The 22,017-nt window shown below is 42.9% G+C and overlaps 1 protein-coding gene across 2 annotated transcripts in view; it reads left to right on the forward strand.

Moving 5' to 3' along the window:
• Nucleotides 1–22,017, forward strand: part of ZMYM4 (zinc finger MYM-type containing 4) — a 132,418-nt gene that overhangs the window by 20,657 nt on the left and 89,744 nt on the right. For both annotated transcript variants that reach the window (XM_040974189.1, XM_040974190.1), the window contains exon 2: nucleotides 14,085–14,130. In XM_040974189.1, coding sequence (XP_040830123.1) covers nucleotides 14,085–14,130 — 46 coding nt within the window. The remainder of the gene's footprint in view (nucleotides 1–14,084; nucleotides 14,131–22,017) is intronic.

Consider the following 22,017-nt stretch of genomic DNA (forward strand, 5'->3'; position numbering starts at 1 on the left):
AAAGGTGTTTTTATCATAACATGATTGATCAATTTGAGGTGTCATACCAGTTACAGGAATCACTTCACATTAGAAGAAAAACAACAACACCACCCTCAGAAGAATTCTATGAAACATCAGAGAGGTGATTGAGTTCCATACAATGGGTGAGGCAGCAATGAGGTGACCAGAGGCATTGTGATGGGCCTTGCCTCCAGCTAGAAACTCCTCACAGCCTTGCACACACCCATGCCATCCGACCCAACTGCATGGCTCCCCACATGCCGGGACATGAACCAGCACCGATAAAGGGTCCTGGAATTAAAATGCAAGGCAGGGTTTAGCCACTGGGCTACTGTGTCTGGCCCAAGCATCACTTTTGTAATCTGCCTGTGGTCTAGTGTCTGCAAACTCTACTTCCTTTGTTTTATCTGACTTTTAGTTGTTTAAGGTAGGAAAATAAATCCAGTCTTTGTTACACTGTAATGACCGAAAGTGGGAGTCCTTTTCCGCTTATTTTTGGCTCATTCTCTTGAACAGGAGTCTGCCGGCTTTAACCTGCAAGCAGATTCTGTCTGTGATCTCTGTTTTGTCCTCAAGCTAAGAATGGCTTTTGCATTTTATGGAGCTTTTAGACCAAAATGCCACAGTGATGGCAGGTAACCTACAATACCTGAAGTGTTTATTATCTTGTGCTTCATAGAGAAAAAAATGTGTCAATCCCTGCTTTAAAAGATTTGTTAGTATGGATTTGTGAAAGCACTCTTCTGTGAGTTGGTCTTGTGTGCTGGTAGCTTTTTATAGGCATGCCTTGTTTCTGCTGTGCTTCAGGTGTTGTGCTTTTTTCTTGTTTTACAAATTAAAGGTTTGTGGCAACCCTGAGCCAGACAGTCCAATAAGTGCCATTCTTCCAGTAGCATATGCTCACTTTGGACATTGTGTCACATTTTGGCAATTCTTAGGATAGCTGCAATTTTTTCATCATATCTGCTATGGTAAGCTCTGATCATTGACCACTGAATGTTAGATCCATTGTAATTACTTAGGGGATGCATGAACATGCCCATGTTGATAGGGGAGACTTTGCAAGCATCCTGCTTCATCGGAATTTTCTGCTCGCTGGTTCTTGCCTTATCTCACTGCCTTTTGGGCCTGAAAGTTCACTGAGACACAGTATTATTGCAGTCAGGTTGTTAATAACCCACAGTGGCCTCTGATTGTTGAAGTAAAGGCATAGTTCCATGTCTCACATTTAAAAATTAAAAAAACTAGAAATGATTGAGCTTTGGATAGAACCTGAGATGGAGTAAAAGGCAGATCTGTTGCTTCAAACAGTTAATCCACTTTTTAAGAAGGAAAGGGAAAGTTCTTTCAGGAAAGGAAATTAAAAATGTGCCACCAATAACAGCATCGTTTATTGTTAACTGTTTGATAGGAAAATTTTGATAGTCTAGATAGCAGATCAACTCAACAACAACATCTGCTTAAGCCAAAGACTCTTCCTGAGAAAAGCAATAGCTTTTTTTGAAAAAAAAATTATTTATTTTTTTATTTTGACAATCTTTACATAGTTAATTAGGGTAAGAAGGTTCAAGGGCTACAGGAAAGAGGATAATACTAGTATGTTTTCCATATTGTTTTCTTCATGTTTAAAGGGGGGTATTAAGGGAGAAGACCCACCCAATTTCCCACCCTCCCCAGGTCCCGGATGTAGGGCATGCATGCTCTGAGGTTCTTGCTCAAGTGGTTTTGATGTTTCAACAGTTATGAATCGCTGCCAGTCTTGCCACTCCAAACACTATGAGGTCTTGGAAAAATCCACCGATTGACATAGTTCATCACAGCTGAGATGCTTGGTTGACCTGTTCTGTCTCTCTTTTCTTCGTTAGGGTTCTGAGTCCAGCATTTAGATTAGGAAGATCTCCAAAGAAACTTCTTGTATGTGCTAGCAAGTACAGGGCCCAGCACCGTCCATCGCCCCAATCAGCTGGTGGTTGCAATTGCTGGGTTGGTTCTGTTTTCACTCCCGACTTCCACTGGAACCAATGGGTGTTGCAGTCCAGCCTAGTTCTGCCCAGCACATACTTGGCCCTCACATAAACCAGTGGGAGCTGCAGCCTAGTTGGAGCGACCCGCAGTAACCCCCCCCAGGCCCACCCCCTACCCTGGTTTGTCAGTATGTGTAGCATTGGGAGAGGTTCTGATGGAGGAGCCTGGGCAACTCCTCTGGCAGGACACAGACCCGGCCGGTAAGCGCAAGAAACATTATAGGAAACAGCCCAGAACAGGACCTGGAAAGCTACCCACTGGCATACAATTGGCAGACGTTGGGGCAAGACCAGGCTGAATCTGTCCATGTCATCCACTGGCAAATCCAGGCACCAGTGTGGGTCGAGCCAAGTTCGGTTGCAACAAAGACCAGTGCACAATACAGAATGCCGAGGTGAGGTTGCCTGTACCGGAAGGGATCGCAGCGCCCAACCATCCTGAGAACAAGAAAGGAAGAGGGCAGAGCTGGCAGGGAAATAAGGGAGGGTTCCTTTGCTGGACAGCTACTCCCGCAGGAGAGCATAGGCTGGGATGGGGGCAGACCAGTCTAAGCAGGGCTTCAACACCTGTGCGTCTCATGTGGACTAGATCAGGGAAAAGCCAGGCTGGGCTGATTATTCCTACTGGAGCAATAACTTTTTAATTCTTTGAAGACTCAGGTAAGGAAGGTGCAGAAGAAAAATGTGTAGCTAGCAGAGCTCAGTTCTTGTGGTTTATGGAAAGAACTTGTCTGTATCATGAAAATACAGGTGAAGTAACAAATGCTGATGTGAAGACTAGAGCAAGTTATTCAGACTTCAAGCTAAAATAACTGGTGAAAGTAGTGACAGTAACCCAGAGATTTTTAGTATAGATGAAATAGTCATTGAGACAATGATGCTATCTAAGATTCACAGGTTGAGCAGAAATGTTCATGTTTAGCAATAAAACTTCAAAAATAGACCAATGCCTGGTAGGGGCTAATATAGTTGGTGATTTTAAGTTTATGCTAATGTTTGTTTATAATTCCAGCAACTCTAGGATCCTTAACAGTTATACTAGGGGCTGTTCTTTGGCTCAATTGCCTAATTCTCAGCCTGTAAGTGCTGGTATCCCATGTGGGCACTGATTCATGTCCTGACTGCTCCGCTTTGGATCCAGCTCCCTTCTTTTGACCTGAGAAGAATTCAAAATATCAGAATTATCAGGAGTTTGAAAGAAAGAAATCGATGTCAGCACTCAAGGTTGACTTTTGAGTGATTGAAACCCTCACTGTTGAAACGTGGTGGACATAGTAAGAATCTAGCATTAGAAGTAAACCCTTCACGTAACCGAATAGCAGAAATCTTATGCTTAACCTTTAACAAATGAGCATAGAAATTGGTTGGTTGTATCATTTTCACAGAAAAGCAAAGAAAGTGCTTTGTTTCTTATTTATTTATTTATTTTTACCCATGGTAAGAGATAACAGAGATACTTCTGTTTGCTGACTCACTCCCAGTTATCTGCAGCAAGCAGGGTTGGGCCAGGTGAAGCAGGGAGGGGAGAACTCTGTCCTACACTGATGTCAGGGACCCACACTCTTCTATCCCTGCTGCCTTCCTGAGTGCACCTGAGCAGCATCTCGGCTGGAAGCAGGAACTGGGCATCTAACCAGGCACTCTGATAAAGACATGTGGGCCTCCTAGTGGCAGCTTACCATTTGTGCCAAGTGCCTGCCTCAGAAAGTGGTTTCTTGAGCTGGAATCCATTGGTGAAGCTGTCTTGAACACTCTTGACACAAAGAAAAGATCTAGAATATTATATGAATACTTAATAAAACTGCAACAGGATTTGATAGGATTGACTCCAATTTGGAAAGAAACATTTTTAAAAGATTTATTTATTTATTTTTAAAGATTTATTTAATTTTTTTCTTATTGGAAAGTCAGATATACAGAGAGCAGGAGAGATAGAGAGGAAAATTTTTCACCCATTGATTCACTCCCCAAGTGGCTGCAGTGGCTGGTGCTGAGCTGATTTGAAACCAGGATCCTGGAGCCACTTCCTGGTCTCCCCCATGGTTGTTGGGTCCCAAGGCTTTGGGCAGTCCTCAGCTGTTTTCCCAGGCCACCAGCAAGGAGCTGGATGGGAAGTAGAGACTACAAACTAGGATCCCTGGGTGTTCAAGCCGAGGACTGTAGCCACTAGGCTACCATGCCAGGCCCCAAAAGATTTATTTTTTAATGATGGTTTATTTCTTCTTTTTCTTTTTTAAATTGGAAAGGCAGATATAGAGAGGAGGAGAGACAGAGAGGAAGATCTTTACTCCCTTGGTTCACTCCCCAAGCGGCCACAATGGCTGGAGCCAAGCCAGTCTGAAGCTAGGAGCCAGGAGCCGGGACTTCCTCCGGGTTTCCCATGCGGGAGCAGGTTCCCAAGGCTTTGGGCCGTCCTCAACTGGTTTCCCAGGCCACAGGCAGGGAGCTGGATGAGAAGTGGGGCAGCTGGGTTTGGAACCGGCACCCATATGGGGTCCTGTCATGTGCAAGGCGAGGACTTTAACCTCTACGCTATCGCGTCGGGTCCAAGATTGGTTTATTTCTATTGGAAAGACAGATTTACAGAGATAAGGAGAGACAGAAAGATTTTTCATCTGCTCGTTTACTCCTCAGGAGACTGCAGTTGCAGCCTGGTCCACAGCCAGGAATCAGGAGCTTCTGAGTCTCCCACGTGGTACAGTGTTTCAAGGGGTTGGGCCTTTCTTTGCTGCTTTCCCAGGCCACAAGCAGGGAGCTGGAAAGGAGGTCAATCAGCCAGGAAACAACGATGAGCCCATATAGGATCCTGGTGCTTACCGTTGAGCCTTTGTGCCGGGCCCCATTGTATACTTTTGAACATGACATTGGGACCATTGTTTTGTGCTACTGAATAAATTCTCTGCCTACAGCATAGCATCCTTTGTGGGTACAGGCTTGAGTCCCAGCTATATAGCAGTTCCAATCTGGCTCCCTGTTAATGTGCCTGGGGAAGCAGCTGAATATGGCCCAGGTGCTTGAGCTTCTACACCTGTATGGGGCTGCTGGCTCCTGGCTTTTCCCCTGGCCCAAGTATGGTATTGCAGTCATCTGGGGTGGGGGGCGGTGAACCAGCAGGTACATGGTCTGTCTGTCTTTCTTTCTCCCCTTCTTTTTTTGTATCTCTGCTTTTCAAGTAAATAAAATAAAATCCATCCCCCTCCAATAAAAGCAAAAAAGCATATGGGCTGTTGCTGTGCCAAAACAGATAGTCTCTGGCTATAGAAGCAGCATCTCATATGGGCACTAGTTCAAGTCCCAGCTGTACCACTTCTGATCCAGCTCCCTGTTAATGTGCCTGCATTTAAGTGGGAGACCTGAAGAAAGCTCCTTGATCTTGGCTTCAAACTGGCTTAGTGGCCTTTGTGTCTTTTGGGGATTGAACCAGTTGATAGATCTCTATCTGTCCTTCTTTGTATCTCTCTCCTTCAAATAAAAAATGCTTTTATACATAACATACATGTGAAGATTTAAAGGGATGGGCCTGGTGCAGTAGCCTAGTAGCTAAAGTCCTCACCTTGCATGCACTGAGATTCCATATGGGCAGCAGTTCACATCCTAGCTGCTCCACTTGCCTTCCAATTCCCTGCTTGTGGCCTGGGAAAGCAGTCGAGGATGGCCCAGAGAGTTGGGACCCCGTACCCATGTGGAGAGTAGGAGGAAACTCCTGGCTCCAGCTGTTACAGCCATTTTGGGAAGTGAACCAGGGGATGGAAGATCTTTCTGTTTGTATCTTCTCTTTGTACATCTGACTTTGCAATAAAAATCTTTTTTAAAGATTTATTTTTTTGCAAAGTCAGATATATATAGAGAGGGTGAGAGACACAGAGAAACATCTTCAGTCCGATGATTCACTTCCCAAGTGGTCGTAATGGCCAGAGCTGCACCAATCCAAAGCCAGGAACCAGGAGCTCTTCCTGGTCTCCCATGTGGGCGCAGGGTCTCAAGGCTTTGGGCCATCCTCCACTGCTTTCCCAGGCCACAGGCAGGGAGCTGGGTGGGAAGCAGGGCTGCTGGGGTTAGAACCGGTGTCCATATGGGATCCTGGCACTTTCAAGGCAAGGATTTTAGCCACTAGGCCACGGCATCAGGCCCCCAAAATAAATACAGCTTAAATAAATAAAAAAGTGAAATGGAGACTTATTTAGCTATTTTATAAGTCTGTTGAAATTTTACTTTAAAGTTTTATTTATTTTTATTGGAATTGAAGTTGATTTACTGCAAAAGATGTTTCCTCTGCTGGTCCTGTCACGTCACTTTCAAGAAGTGTCTCTCTTTTTTTTTTTTAAGTATGTTTATTGGAAAGGCAGATATACAGAGAGAAGGAGATACAGACAGAGATCTTCCATCTGCAAGAATTGTCTTAGAGCATGTTTTTAGTAATAGATGAAAGTCTGTATCTTATATTGCACAATCAATTACAAACAAACAAGATTTCTTTATTTGAAAGGCCTGGTGAGAGAATGCGAAATAACTTTTCACTTCCCAAATACCTGCAGTAAGCAGATCTGAGTCAGAAAATCCTGAAGCCAAGAATTCCACCTTAGTCTCCTATTGTGTAACAGGAGCCCAGGCAGTTGGCCCGTATCTCACTGATCTTCAGGCCCATTAGTTGTGAGCTGGCTTGGAATCCAAACAACAGGGAGTTGAATGAACCAGGTTTTAGACCTGGAAAGCCAGTTTCACAAGTTGTGGCTTAACCTGCTGGGCCATAGTGTAAGCCCCTTGTGATAAATTTAAACTAGTTTGTGTTTATTCAGCTATTTATTAAAATATGTTTTATGATTTTTGGATGATTTATTTATTTGATTATCCCACCTGGCGATTTATGTATTTGAAAGGTAGAGTTAGAGACATCTGCTGGTTTACTCTCCACATGACACAATTCCTGCCAGAGCCAGGGACCTAGATCTCCAGGATTTGGGACCATCTGTTTTCCCAGGTGCCTTAGCAGAGAGCTAGATCAGAAGTGGAGCGACTGACTCCAGTTGGCATTCATGGCATGCCGGAATCCTAGGCGGTGTGGTGCATTAACCAGTCATGTCACAATGCGTGCCTCTAGGATGTCAATGTAACACTGAAAGCATAAGCTTTAATGCTAGCTCCTTAGTCAGAAAATCATAATTAACTAATGCCTGTCATGATCAGTGATCAGTCATATTACCTCTTGCAGTGTCTGTGGACATTGTTCACCAAGCCTGTGTCACTCAGTTCTTACAAAAACGGTGAAATGTATTGTCATACTACTTTCTTGTCTGCCAATGATAAATGCATGTGAGCTTGCACAAACATTACTCTACAAGTTGAGAATTAGCCAACAAAGATGTAAGTATAGAAATTTAGAATTGGTAACTGATAATGGAAGAATTGGTAAATAAAATAGGATCAGAAAACTTGAAAGTCATGCCAATTAAGTGAAAATAGGACAAAAAGTAGGCCAGCAGGTAGCTATAGTGTGAACTGTCTTTATAAACTTAATAAATATAAAAATGTTACTTCAGTATGACAATTTGAAGTGTATCAGGAGCAGATCCCATTCAGTTTGACTAACAGTTAGCCTAAAGCACTGAAGTTAATTTCTGCATTAAGAAAAAATAGTGATTACAAGGAGACTGAAACCTTCCTATTGCCAGCCAAGATTAATTTCATTACTCACAACCACATGGGCTAACGATAAGCTTTCTGGGGAAACTGCTAGAGCAGATAAAATTATTGCTGTGAACTTTGCATCCAGATATGCCTGGTAGTTAGGTTGCAAGTTGATCAGATCTGTTTCAGAAATGAATCTGAGGCCGACTCTTAGAAACTCAGGACTGTTTTTTTATAAATCTTAATTTATTGAGTAGTTAGATATACAGAGAGGAGGAGAGACAAAAGAAAATCTTCCATCCGTTGATTCACTGCTGAAGATGCCACAACGACTGGAACTGAGCCGATTTGAAGTCAGGAGCCTGGATATTCTTCCGGGTCTCCCACATGGGTGCAGGGTCCCAAGGCTTTGGGCTGTCCTCCACTGCTTTCCCAGGCCACAGGCAGGGAGCTGGATGGGAAGCAGGGCTGCTGGAGTTAGAACCGGTGTCCATATGGGATCCTGCCCCATGTAAGGCAAGGACTTTAGCTGCTAGGCCATGGTGCCAGGCTCTTATCCACCTTTTAGCGTAGGCATCTCGTGTGGATGTTGGTTTGTGTTCTGGTAGCTCATCTTCCCATCCAGCTCTCTGCTGTGGCTTGGAATGCTGCAGATGATGGTCTAAGTCATTGGGACCCTGTAAAAAAATCCTTTAAAACACACACACACACACACACACACACGCACACACACAATGAGAGGATTCATAGAGCTTCCAGTTTGGTGAACACATGGGTGTGTTTGGAAGGTGATGTGTCCAGGAAAGACACAGAAGCTCCCTTTTCTCCCTTTCTATCCTGTGTGTTCTTTGTCTGGCTGTGTCCTTTGTAATCTCCCTTCCTCTTTTTTTCTTTTTTAAAGATTTTGCTTTTATTTGAAAGGCAGAATTACAGAAAGGAGAGCCAGAAGTTGGAAGATCCTCCACCTTCTGGTTCACTCTCCAAATGTTCCCAATAGCTTGAACTCAACTGATCTGAAGTTAGGAACCCGGAGCTTCTTCTGGGTCTCCTACATGCCTGCAGAGGTACAATGACTTGAGCCATTCTCCACTGCCTTTCCAGGCCATATATGGTAGCTGGTCAGATGTGGAGTGGTTGGCACATGAATTGGAGTCCATACACAATTCTGGCACTATAGGCGAAAAAGTTTAACTTACTGAGTCGGGTTCCGGTTCCATATGGGATCCCGGCGCTTTCAAGGCTAGGACTTTAGCTGCAAGGCCACTGCGCCGGGCCCTCATATAAACATTTTCCATGGACTTTTTTTGATGACCACTGATACTCACAGGTTTAAAAAATGTTTGTACTAAGTAAACATTTTAAAATTTGTTTCTTTCCCTACCCCCTGCCCTGCCCTCGGACTTTTTGAAGTCCTCTATGTTTGGGAATAAAATGTAGGATTGTGGGGCTAGCTCTATGAAGTTGTAGACCAAACCCTTGCCTGCAGTACAATTGAGTGCAGGTTCGCATCTCAGCTGTTCCACTCTGATTCAGCTTCTCATGGGGAAGCAGGGAAGGATGGCTTGGCGTTCTTGGGCTGCTGCACCTACTTGGGAGACAGTACAATGTCCTGGCTTCTGATCGGCCATGCTGTGGCTGATACGGACATTTGGGGAGTGAACCAGCGGATGGAAGATGTCTCTGTTTTGTAACTGCTTTTCAAGTAAAAATAGAATAAATCTTTTTTTTTTTTTAAAGATTGCTATCACGGATATGTACACACATTAGCCAGGGTAGCTTCTGTTATGTTCATGGAACAAAGGGAAGGTTTACGGTTTATTGGCTTTAAGAAGTATGGAATTTCTAATCTTTTGCATAATCTTGATTTTATTTAGGTTCTACTGAAAGAAACTTGATTGTTCAGTTATTGTATAATTCTAAAGGTCTTTGAATAATAAGTATTTTTATTTATTTCTAAATTATCTCCAAAATGGGATTAAAAATAGAGTTTGTGTAATTTATTTACCAGCAGATTAATCTTTAAAAAGAATGGAAAGTTTTGAGAAATGTATATGCTTACTTGATTCCTTATAACAGTCCCAAATTTGCAGAAAAGATTTTATAGCTGCTATGATTTTATAGCTTGCTCTCCTACGGCAATGAGATGAGAGAGTTGTGAGTTGTACGTTGTTTAGGACATTGAGTGTGTGGGATGTACGTGACACTGTGGTGTGTCGTAACTTTGGCTCGGTCATGGAAGCCGAGTGCTTGTTCACTGTTGAACTAAGACCGTAAAGCACTGTGCATGACGTTCCAGATGCATCGAAACTACCTGAAAGGCTGGGTGAGCCGCAGGGTCGCTCACCCATGGCTGAAGCATTGACTCTGGGGATGAAGTTGTCCTAGCAATATGAAAGCAGCAGAAGCTGAGGAAGACTGAGGCCTGGTTATGGACACGTGTTTGCTCTGAAGAGTGGATGTTTTTTCTCAGGAGACTCAGCTCTGTGACTGTCCCGTTAGGCTGTCAGTGTGTCTGTTTTTTCATCTGTCATACAGAGTTGTTAACAGGACCTACTTCATGACATTTTGAAGAGAATAAATTAAAGCTCCATAAAGTACTTGAGACGAAAAAAGCCAGACACAGAGTCAGTTCCCTGCTACATGTTAACAGCTGCTGCAGTTCTATAGTGGGAGCTGTTGCCTTGTATCGCCTGGAACATTCTGGAACCTGGGATAGGTATTTGACCTGGTGGTTTAAGACGCCCTTGGCCTGTATTGGGTCTTGGGCTGTTTGGAGTGGTGGGAGCATTCAGAAGTTGGGAAGTAGGTGGGACTGAGGCAGCTTTCTGATACATTACTATTCTGCTTGTCTGTAATGTATATGCCACACATCTGTTAGTCACTTTGCAGCAGGCTAGCTTATCAGATTGCAGTGTTTCTGTTCAATAGCCCATTGTAGTCTCTGTGCCCAGTGCCTTTGTTACTCACCTCATTACATCTCATGATCTGGGCAGTATTTTGCTTCACATCATCACAAGAGAAAGGGTGAGTAACATGTTTAGGAGAGACATAAGCCACATTTGCATACTGTCATAAGTTGTGGTTATACTTTTTTTACTACTATTACGTATTGTTGATAATTTCTTGCTTTGTGTAGTTTTTTTTTAAAAGATTTATTTTTATTATTTTTTCATTGGAAAGGCGGATATACAGAGAGGAGAGACAGAGAGGAAGATCTTCCATCCGATGATTCACTCCCCAAGTGAGCGCAACGGCCGATGCTATGCCGATCTGAAACCAGGAACTTCTTCTGGGTCTCCCACGCAGGTGCAGGGTCCCAAGGCTTTGGGCTGTCTTCAGTTGCTTTCCCAGGCCACAGGCAGGGAGCTGGATGGGAAGCGAGGCTGCCGGGATTAGAACCAGCACCCATATGGGATCCTGGACGTGCAAGGCGAGGACTTTAACCACTGCGCCATTGCGCTGGGCCCTGATTCTCTTTTTTTAAAGGTTTATTTTATTTGAAAGGCAGAATGACATGCACAGAGAGGTGGTATATCTTCCGTCCTCTAGTTCACTCCAAAATTGCTGAAATGGCCAGGGCTGAGCAAGGCTGTAGCAAGGAGTCATGAGCTCCATCCAGGTCCCCCACATGGGGCCTTTCTTATAGGACAGCTTGGAGCCGCTGTTGTGCAGTGGGCCCTCTATCAGAGTGGAAGTTTCAGTCTCAGCTATTTTGCTTCCTGTTTAGCTTCCTGCTGATGCACCTGGGAAGGTGGTGGAAGATGGCCCAAGTGCTTAGACCACTGTCCCACGCCTTGGAGGGTTGGATGGAGTTCCTGGCATTTTGGCTTTGGCCTGGTCCAGCCCTGTTACAGGGAGTAAACCAGAAAATGGAAGCTTGCTTTCTCTCTGTCACTCTGCTTTTTAAATAAGTAAGTAGATAAATAAATGTTTAAATGTATGTTTTCTTTTTGAAAAAAGCAATAGTTCTTAGAAGTTTTGTTTATAATCAGTTTCTAAAGTTAAATGATACAGTCCCTAAGGCTCTTTAAGTTATACATAGACATTCTGCTTGAGAAATCATGAGTAACATTTATTTTTCTCATAACATTGTGTGCAAGTCTATTGTATATTTGATTGACAATCAGGAAAAGTAGCCAGGGGCAGTGTCATATAAAACAGTACATTGTCAGAGACTGGCGCAGTAGCCCAGTGGCTAAAATCCTCACCTTGCATGCTCCGGGATCCCATAAGGGTACTGATTCATATCCTGGCTGCCCCACCTTTTTCCAACTCCCTGCTTGTAGTCTGGGAAAACAGTAGAGGACTGTTCAACTCCTTGGGACCCTGCACCCCTATGGAAGACCAGGAAGAAGCTCCTGGCTCCTGGCTTCCAATGGGCTCATTTCCACCAGTTGTGGCTCCTTAGGGAGTGAACCAGCGGATGGGAGAGCTTTCTCTCTGTACCTCCTTCTCTGTGTAAATCTGACTTTCCTATTACAAAATAAATAAATCTTTTTTTTTTTTTTTTTTTTTTTTAAAGATTTATTTTTATTATTTTTTCATTGGAAAGGCGGATATACAGAGAGGAGAGACAGAGAGGAAGATCTTCCGTCCGATGATTCGCTCCCCAAGTGAGCCGCAACGGGCCGATACTATGCCGGTCCGAAGCCAGGAACCTCTTCTGGGTCTCCCACGCGGGTGCAGGTTCCCAAAGCTTTGGGCCGTCCTCGACTGCTTTCCCGGGCCACAGGCAGGGAGCTGGAAGGGAAGCGGGGCTGCCGGGATAGAACCGGCGCCCATATGGGATCCCGGGTGTGCAAGGCGAGGACCTTAACCACTTGCGCCACCGCGCCGGGCCCCAAAATAAATAAATCTTAAAAAAAAAGTACATTGTCTGTTTTTGCATTCGGGTTCCTCTTAATGTGTGTTTTCCCTTTTGACAACTGTATATTAAGAGATCTCTAGTTCTAGTTTCATTCTACAATTAGTTCATTAAAAGGAATGATAAACAGAATAGCCTTTTCACTGTTTGTTTCCTCTTCTTTTTAGTATTTACCTAATGCTTTAAATGTGTTTTATAAATCCACCTTTATATAAGTTAGTTCTTCCTGTTGTCTTCACTTTGAATTTCACCTAGGTGAAATTTTTTTTCTTATTACCCATTTATTTATTTTTATTTGAATGCAAACTTACAGACAGAAGGAGAGAGACATATATCTTCCATCCTCTGGTCTCACCAAATGACCGCAGTGGTCAGAGCTAAACTCTGGAGCCAAGGACTCCCTGCAGTTCTCCCTCCTGGGTGCAGAGAGCTGAGTCCTGGAGCAGCCGCGACATGAACCGGTACCTGTGCTTACAGGTGGAACATTAGTGTGTTGAGCCACTGCACCAACCCCTCTTAATTACCTATCTTGTATTTGTTGAATCTGAAGTATTTTTATCTGTATTTCAGGGAAAATTCTTCCTAGTATGCCATCCCATCATTTCCTTCCTTCCTTCTGTTCTGATTAGCTTTTACATGGCTGGTAGACTTAGACTTACTAGTTCAGTGTCTTAAGTCATGTACATTATCTTTTCCAAACTCTTGCCCTTTTGTTTTTTTTAAAATCAAGAGTTTTGCCATTAGCCTACCTGATAATATTTTTATTTTGATGGTTATTTTCTTATTTTCAGATACCTTACATCTTCTCATGGTGACATCTGTTTATATTTTGGGGCATCTGTAACCTCTCAGATACAATTTGGAACACTTATTTTATTCTTTTTTTTTTGTAAAGATTTACTTATTTTTATTGAAAGGCAAATTTACAGAAAGAACTAGAGACAGCTATTCCATCTGCTGGTTCACTGCCCAAGTGGCCGCAGTGGCCAGAGCTGAGTCGATCTGAAGCCAGGAGCTTCTTTTGGGTCTCCCACGTGGGTGCAGGGTCCCAAGGCTTTGGGTTGTCCTCTGCTGCTTTCCTAGGCTGCAAGCAGGGAGCAGAATGGAAAGTGGAGCACTTGGGACATGAACCAGGGCCCATATGTGATCCTGGCGCAGGCAGGACAAGGATTTAGTTAATGGGCTGGCTATCAGTCCATGATCTTCATTCTGTTTTTTGAGGGACAGAGAGACAGATCCACACATCCACACACACCACACAGAAGGAGGATTCTCATCCACTGGCTCATTCCCCAGATACTTGCAACTACTGAGGATGGGCTAACTGAAGCTGAAAGCCAGGAACTCAGTCCATGTCACCTGTAGGATTGACAGAAGCCATAACCTGCTGCTTCCTAGGGTCAGCACCAGGAGAAAGCCAAGAAAAGGGTGGCTTGAGCCAGAAGCTGAATAAATCATGCATTTGTTTGATTTATATCCAAAACTGCAGTTCCTGGGGGGAAACAGTGAGGGATACTAGGAAGACAATGTACTATTAATAATACTTCTCTCGTTCTGTTTTTTTTCAGTTTGAACAGAAAAGTGGTGCAGTTTTTGATGAGGTTGTAGAGAACTGTAAGTACCACTTGAGAAATGTTTTTAGATGGATAAGTGTAAGTCTAAATAAAACATTTAGCTATTTGTATTATATGCTGTTTCAGTCAGATTTAATTCTAATCTCATCACACCATGTGAGTACTTTTAGCAAATAAGGTTGAATTATAAGACTTTTACACTTTTTCAGTAAATGTTTTTATTATCAGTTACTGTTCATGTTGAAATATTGCTGTACCTTTTGTCAGTATAAATCATTCAGAGATTATATTTAACTACTTTTTTAAAAAAAGTTTCTTTTGTTTGCAGGATCTCTTTTCCTGTGGAAGAATTTTTAAAAATTTGGTTATAAAAGTAATACATTGAATTTTACAATTTTGAAATGAATACAGTAGAAAGTAAACGCCTTTGTTATTATAAGTCTCCAAAGATAACCAGTTTGAAAAGTTTAATATATATCTTTCCAGACTTTTTTCTGTGAGTGTATTCACATATGAATATGTTGATGGGTATTGAGGTATGTGTAGGCATTTATAGGAATACTGTTGTTGTTTATATTCAGCTGTGTGGCTGTCATTCTGTGTCAATGAGTATAGGCCAGTTACCTCCTTGTTAATGAGTGCTTTCTCCTGTGACTGTGCTATGTAAATTGACCAACTTCCTCTTTTATACATCTGTAAATAACTATTTACTATTATAAACAATGTTGAATGTGTTTTTCTTTACTCATCTTTCTATACTTGTTGAAGTGTTTTTATAGGACAAACTTTAAGAATAGAATTGTTGAACCATAAAGGATATTTGTGTGCTCCTTTATGAAGGATACATTTTGTTAACTAGAATTCCTTAATTAAGGGGAATATTCTGTCCTTTTATGAGTACTGCCACTGATAGGATCTAGGAGTGCCGTCTTTCTGTTTGGAAGTAGTTTGGTAGTATTTTGAGGTTTAACAGTTGCTTTTACTACTGCCTGAATTTCTGTCATTTGGTATGTAAGGAGAACTAGTTCTCTTGAACTTCAGAGGGTGTAGTTCGTGAATGTAAGTTTTATTGTGAGGTATAGCCAGACTATAGCTAGTTTATTGAGAAGAAAATTTTTAGATATATATTGAGATATTTTGCAATATTTATGATATAGATAAAGAACAAATTTCTTCCTGAGCTGGTCATCTGTGCACATGGCCACAGGGTCAGAAAAAAAAGCAGAGCTATTAGAAGATATACCTCTTTATTACTGTTTGTCGCAATCACCAAATCTTAGCATGGGTTCCCTGAAGTGTGCATATTGCTAAAGAAAATTAACTAGTCAGCTTTGTAATGGGGATTTTATTCTAATGCTTTATTCGCTTTTTTTTAAAAAAAGATTTATTTTATTTTTATTATAAAGTCAGATATACAGAGAGGAGGAGAGACAGAGAGGAAGATCTTCCGTCTGATGGTTCACTCCCCAAGTGAGTGCAACGGCTGGTGCTGCGTCGATCTAAAGCTGGAAACCAGGAACTTCTTCCAGTTCTCCCATGTGGGTGCGAGGTCCCAAGGTTTTGGGCCGTCCTTGACTGCTTTCCCAGGCCACAGGCAGGGAGCTGGATGGAAAGCAGGGCCGCTGGGATTAGAACCGGCACCCGTATGGGATCCCAGCATGTACAAGGCGAGGACTTTAGCTGCTTGGCCACAGTGCCGGGCCCCCCTCCTTTTTTTAAGATTTATTTAATTTTTATTATTAGCTTTTTTTAAAAAATTAATTTATTTGAAAGGCAGAATTACAAAGAGAAGAAGAATGAGAGATGGAAAGATATCTTTCATCTGGTGATTAATTCCCCAAATGGACACAATGGTAGATGTTGGGCCAGGCTGGAGTAGACAGAAGCTAGGAAGTTTGTGTCTCCCACGTGGATCATTTCCCACTGCTTTCCTAGAATTGGAATGGAAGCAGCTGGGATTCAAACCAGTGTCTGATTGGGATGTTGGTGCTGCAGGCACTGGGGTTACTGGCAGTGCAATGTTGGCCCTGTAGAAATTGTAAAGGCAGCAGACATGTATCCTGAACCTTTGAGCTGTTACACTTGGGGCTCTGTACCCCAATGTGAATTCATGTTTCTGGTTCTTAGTGAGTGCTTTTCTGTTGTACTTCTTCAGATTTTACTAGGGTGGAGATTTACATGCAGAACCTTTTGGTCCAGATATTGAATGCAAATGGTGCAATAAATATTTATTCCTCCTTCCCCCAATAGTTTATCATTAAAGTGATTTTGAAAGCTCTGGAGACTCAGATATGACTAGGTTGAAGGTGAACACATGGGCAGGAACTGACCTTTCTTCATGAAGAGAATTCAGGAGCGAGAAAGGTTGGCTGCTGCATATATGATTGCCAGAAAATCTGTGATACTGAAGATGGTCATTTCAGACCTGCTATTTCAGACCTGTCTCATCCAAGTGCTTAATAATGCCGGTTATGATGCCAGATTTTAAATGTACGCGTTGCTGAAGTCCCTTAATTTATTAGGTTTCATGTATTTGTTCTATAGGTAAAACTCTGCCCTACTCATGTGTAACTGATCTTAAAATTCCAGCATAATGTCATATTTCAAAATGTTTGAGGACAAATGGAATTAAAATGTTTACCTAGGTGCAAAGAATTTTGCAATCCGTGAATGAGTTTTTCATAATGTACATGTTTTTTAAAGATGTGTTTAATTATGTGAAAGCAGATTTAGACAAGGAGAGACTAAGAAGGATGTCTTCCATTTGCTGCTTCATTCCCCAGATGGCTGCAGTGATGGCCTTGGGCCATTCTGAAGCCAGGAGCCAGTGGTTTCATTTGAGTCTCTCCTGTGGGTGCAGGGGTTCCTGTATGTATGTTTGTGATTCTGTGAACAATTTTATTAGGGTATTAAGTGTAAGGAAAATGCAATAGGAGTTTTTCATAAAAAAAAAAGAAAAGCCCAGATGGAAATACTGCTCCTTTGTTTTTAGGCATGCAGGGACCTTCTGTCTTTTTTAGTCATATCTTTGGACGTGGTTTCTGTTTGAACATGGCCTGGTATTCCAGCATGAAATAGGTTAGAAAGAAGAGTAAGAGGTCACAGTTCTCAACAAGATCTGGAAGAGTTTCCTGGGAATTCTATTTATGTGCTTAACTTTACAGTTCCTTGGCCGTCCTACCTCCAGAGAACAATGGAAATCGCAGTCAGTTCCAAAGACTGAAATTGAGAATCCCTTAGTAAAGAAAAGGGATGGTTTATGTATGTCCAGTGTCTGTCACAGTAACTATCTAGATGAAGTTACTACAGCTGTCTCTGTTTTACTAAGGAGAAAGTTTAGAGATATCAGTGAGCTTTTAAGTGGTACAGTCAATTTAAATACCAGGTTACCCAAATTGGAAGCCTTTTCTATCTTTTTCTCCCCCTTCTTTCTTTCCCTCCTTAGCTCATTTCCTCCTTCCCTCCTTCTTTTTTTCTTTCCACCACTTCTTCCTTTCTTTTATTCATCGCTTCTTCTTCAAATTCCTGCCTTCCGACCACCCTCTCTTCTTTTAGATTTATTCGTTTGAAGGGAAGAGTTAATAGAGATATTCCTTCTGCTGGTTCACTTCTCAGATGCCTACATCAGACAGGGCTAGGCCAGGCCAAAAGCAGTAGCCTGGAGCTTTATCTGGGGCTCCTACGTGGGTGCACAGATCCAAGTACTGGGAGCATCCTCTGCTGCCCTTCAAGCACATCACCAGGGGCCCAGGTCGAAGTGGAGCAGCTGGGTCTTGATGCCAGTGTTGCATGCAGATGCTTAACTCAGGCAGCAGTACTGGCTCCTGCTACCTATTTCTGACTTTTTTTTCTTAAGAATTATTTTGATTGCAAAGGCAGATCAGATTTTATGGAGAAAAGGAGAAACAGAGAAAGATCTTCCATCCTGTGATTTGCTCCCCAAATGGCTACGTCTAGAGCAGAGTAAAGCTGGTAGGTTGGAAATCCATCCAGGTTCTACACATGAAGAACAGGAACCCAAGTAACTAAGTGAGCCGCCTTCATCTGCCTTCAAAGATTCATGTTAACAAGAAACTGGAATGGAAGCAGAGATGTGACTCAGTCCCAGATGCTTTGATATAAGGTGTGAACATCCGAACAGTCAGCTTAATCTCCTGACTGCAAGATTATCTCTGAGTTAGAACTGCTTTGAAAGTCTTGTTTATGCAGACTATTGCTGAATAACCATGAGGTTACCGTATTGTTCATAGCAGTTATATCACTTTATATTAACACCAGTTAAGCACACACTTTCCAATTTCCTAAATTTATGTTGACACATGCTTCCTTTTTGTTATTGTTAAGAACTTTTTATGGCCATGAGGTGGTATATTATTTTGGTTTTGATTTATATTTTTGTACTGATTGGTAATGTGTTGCACATCTTTCAGGTATTTGTTGATTTTTTTTCTTTTTGTTTTCTGTCAAAAAGTCTTATTTTCAAAGATCTTTAGTTTTATGAAATTTTTCCAGTTTTTTAAAAAAGTTATTTATTTTTGTTGGAAAGTCAGATATATAAGAGGAAGAGAGACAAAGATCTTCTATCAGCTGATCCACTCCCCAAGTGACCGCAACAAGAGCTGAGCCGATCCGAATCCAGAAGCCAGGAGCTTCTTCCAGATCTCCCATGTGGGTGTAGGATCCCAAGTCTGTGGGACATCCTCTACTGCTTTCCCAGGCCACAAGTAGGGAACTGGATGGGAAGTGGAACTGCCTGGATTATAACTGGTGTCCATATGTGATCTTGGTACATTCAAGGCAAGGACTTAAGCTGCTAGGCCACCGCTCCGGGTCCTACAGGGTTTTTAAAAATTATGATTCCTTCTCTATTTAAAAAAAAAAATTTTAAGGTGGAAGTTCAAGGTTTCTATTTTAATTTTTCTTATTTTAGAAAGTGTGTTTTTATATATATTAAAGTTATTTCTATTTTTGATGATTTTAACATAGTTGATTAGCGGGCCCGGTGGCATGGCCTAGCATCTAAAGTCCTCGCCTTGAATGCGCTGGGACCCATATAGGCACCAGGTCTAATCTCGGCAGCTCCACTTCCCATCCAGCTCCATGCTTGTGGCCTGGGAAAGCAGTCGAGGATGGCCCACAGACTTGGAACCCTGCATCCATGTGGGAGACCTGGAGGAAGTTCCTGGCTCCTGGCTCCTGGCTCCGAAACGGCGCAGCACCAGCTGTTGTGATCACTTGGGGAGTGAATCATGGGACGGAAGATCTTCACTATCTCTCCTCCTCTCTGTATATCTGACTTCGTAAAATAAATAAATAAATAAATCTTTTTAAAAAAGAGTGATTAGAGTGATAAGGGTCAAGGGCTGCAGGAAGGTGGGTGAGGTCACCATTTCCACATTCTCTTTTTTTCCTTTCTGTATCTGGGGGAAGGAGGGAAATGAAGGGAGAAGCCACATGTAGCCCTCTCAGCCATCTCGAGTCTCCAGTGTGGGGCATGCTCTGAGAGTCCTGCTCAAGAGGTTTTGATAGTTCAGCAGTTCTGAAATACTGCATATCTCACCACTCTAAGCATGATGAAATCGCCAGGATCCACTGGCTGATGCAGTGTACCCTAGAGTTTCTGTTGGCTCAGATATTCACTGCCAACACTTGGCTGGGGTATTTCATCCATATACTCTGTCCTCCATCCTCTGTGGTATCAGGTGTCCTGTGCAATCTACAAAGGACTGCCATATCCTCCATGTACACCTGGTTGTGCTCTCCAGTGCTCCGTCTAAGCCATTGAGGAGGCCCAACTCTGACGCATGCACTCCACGGTCAGACCATGGAACCTGCAGTTCTTTGTTGGGATTCTGAGTCCAACAATTCAGTTGGGGGGATCCCCAAAGAAACTTTATCTGAGGTGATACCAGATCTAGTTCTTGTTTGTGCTTACCAATACAGGGTCAGCACAGTCCATTGCCCCAGTCAGCTTATGCACATACTACTGATTGCAATTGCTGGGTCAGTTCTGCCTCCACCCCTGTCTTCTACACACGCCAATTGGTATTGCAGTCCAGCCCATTCCTGCCCACCGTACACTTGGCCTTCATGTACACGAGTGGGAGCTCAGCCTAGTTGGAGTGACCCACAGTTACCTCCCTCGCCCCCAGGCCCTCCCCCTGCCTTGGCTCCCATGCTTGCCAGTATGTACATTGGACTGGTCCAGTCCGTTCCAAATCCCATTCAGTGCATGTACATGTCAATGGGAATTGAAACCTAGTTCAGCCCAACCAGCACTGCTATCCAGCCCTCACGCATGCTGATGGGTACCACACTGTCTATCCACGTCTGCCCCAGTTCTGGTTCTCACGCTAACTGGTGCGAGTGGCAACCCAAGAAGAAAGTGCCCACTGTTTCCCCATTGGACATAGTCCCATTCCCAGATTATGCACTGTCTAGGTGGTTCTGCAGTTTAACTTGACAGAATTTGTCCCTGTGCCAGTGTTTGCCAGCATATTATACTGCGGCAAAGCCCAACCAACCCAATCCCACTCTAACACATGCGTCAGTAAGAACAGTCAACCCAGCCTAGCTTTCCTCTAATCCAGATCACATGAGGCCAACAGGCGTAGCCCTTCCTGACCTGATCTGCCCCATTCCATCTCTCACCAGTGGAAGTGGTGGTCCAGAGGGGAACCCCAATCTGCCCCACTACTGGCTTTTCATTCTTCCCTTCCTCCCCCATCTGTTAGATACATATATCCCAATTAATTTCCTCCAGACACCTGCACCTTGACATTTGGGGAATGAACCAGTGGATGGAAGATCTTTCTTCCTCCCTGTCTAACTCCTTCCAAATAAGAGTTATTATTTTTTTAATTTCAGCTTTTTTGATTTTTGTCTTTATTTACAATTTTCAGCATTTTTTGTTTCAGCTTTGCTTTTCTATTTATTTTATTTTATTATTTTTTAATGATTTATTTCATCCTTATTGATAAGTCAGATATACAGACAAGATGAGAGAAAGAGGAAGATCTTCCGTCCGCTGATTTACTCCCGAAGTGACCGCATCGGGCGGTGCTGCTCTGATCCGATGCCAGGAGCCAGGAGCTCTTCCTGGTCTCCCACGTGGTTGCAGGATCCCAAGGCTTTGGGCTGTCCTGGACTGCTTTCCCAGGCTACAAGCAAAGAGCTGGATGGAAAGTGGGGCAGCAGGGATTAGAACCAGCGCCCGTATGGAATCCCAGTAGGTGAAGGTGAGGATTTTAGCCACTAGGCTAGAGTACTAGGCCCTCAACTTTATTTTTTAAAAATGATTTAAATGTGGGAGGGGTGGGGGGAATCCCAGTGCCTATAAAACTGTATCACATAATACAATGTTAATAACAATTAAAAAAAAAGATTTAAATATCTTGTTTATCTATCTGAGAAATTGAGCAAGTGAAAGACCACTGCCTTCTATCTGCTATTTCACTTCCTAGGGGACTGCAATAGCTAATTCTGAAGTTAAAGTCCAAGATTCTGTTCTCTCACAGGGTATCAGGGTCTAATTGGTCCATTCCTTGTGCCTGCCCAAGTACGTTACTAGGTGACTTGATCAGCCTAGTAGCTGGGGTGAATTAGCACTGTGATTTGGGATGCCAGCCTTTCAAGCCATCCTTATCCCACTCTGCTACAATACTGCCTCTTCTTTCAACATTTTTAAGTTCAACATTTAAAAATATTTATTTTGGATCTGGCGCAGTAGCCTAACAGTTGGAGTCCTTGCCTTGCACACACTGGGATCCCATATGGGTGCCGGGTTTAAATTAGCCCAGCTTCCCATCCAGCTCCCTGCTTGTGGCCTGGGAAAGCGGTAGAGGATGACCCAAAGCATTGTTAGTTATGCCTTCCTCATGGTTTTTCAACATTATTCTGATTAGGTTATGTTGCTCTTTTCAACTTT

Source organism: Ochotona curzoniae, unplaced genomic scaffold, assembly GCF_017591425.1.
Source record: "Ochotona curzoniae isolate NIBS_2020 unplaced genomic scaffold, NIBS_Ocur_1.0 contig_2404, whole genome shotgun sequence".
NCBI lineage: Eukaryota > Metazoa > Chordata > Mammalia > Lagomorpha > Ochotonidae > Ochotona > Ochotona curzoniae.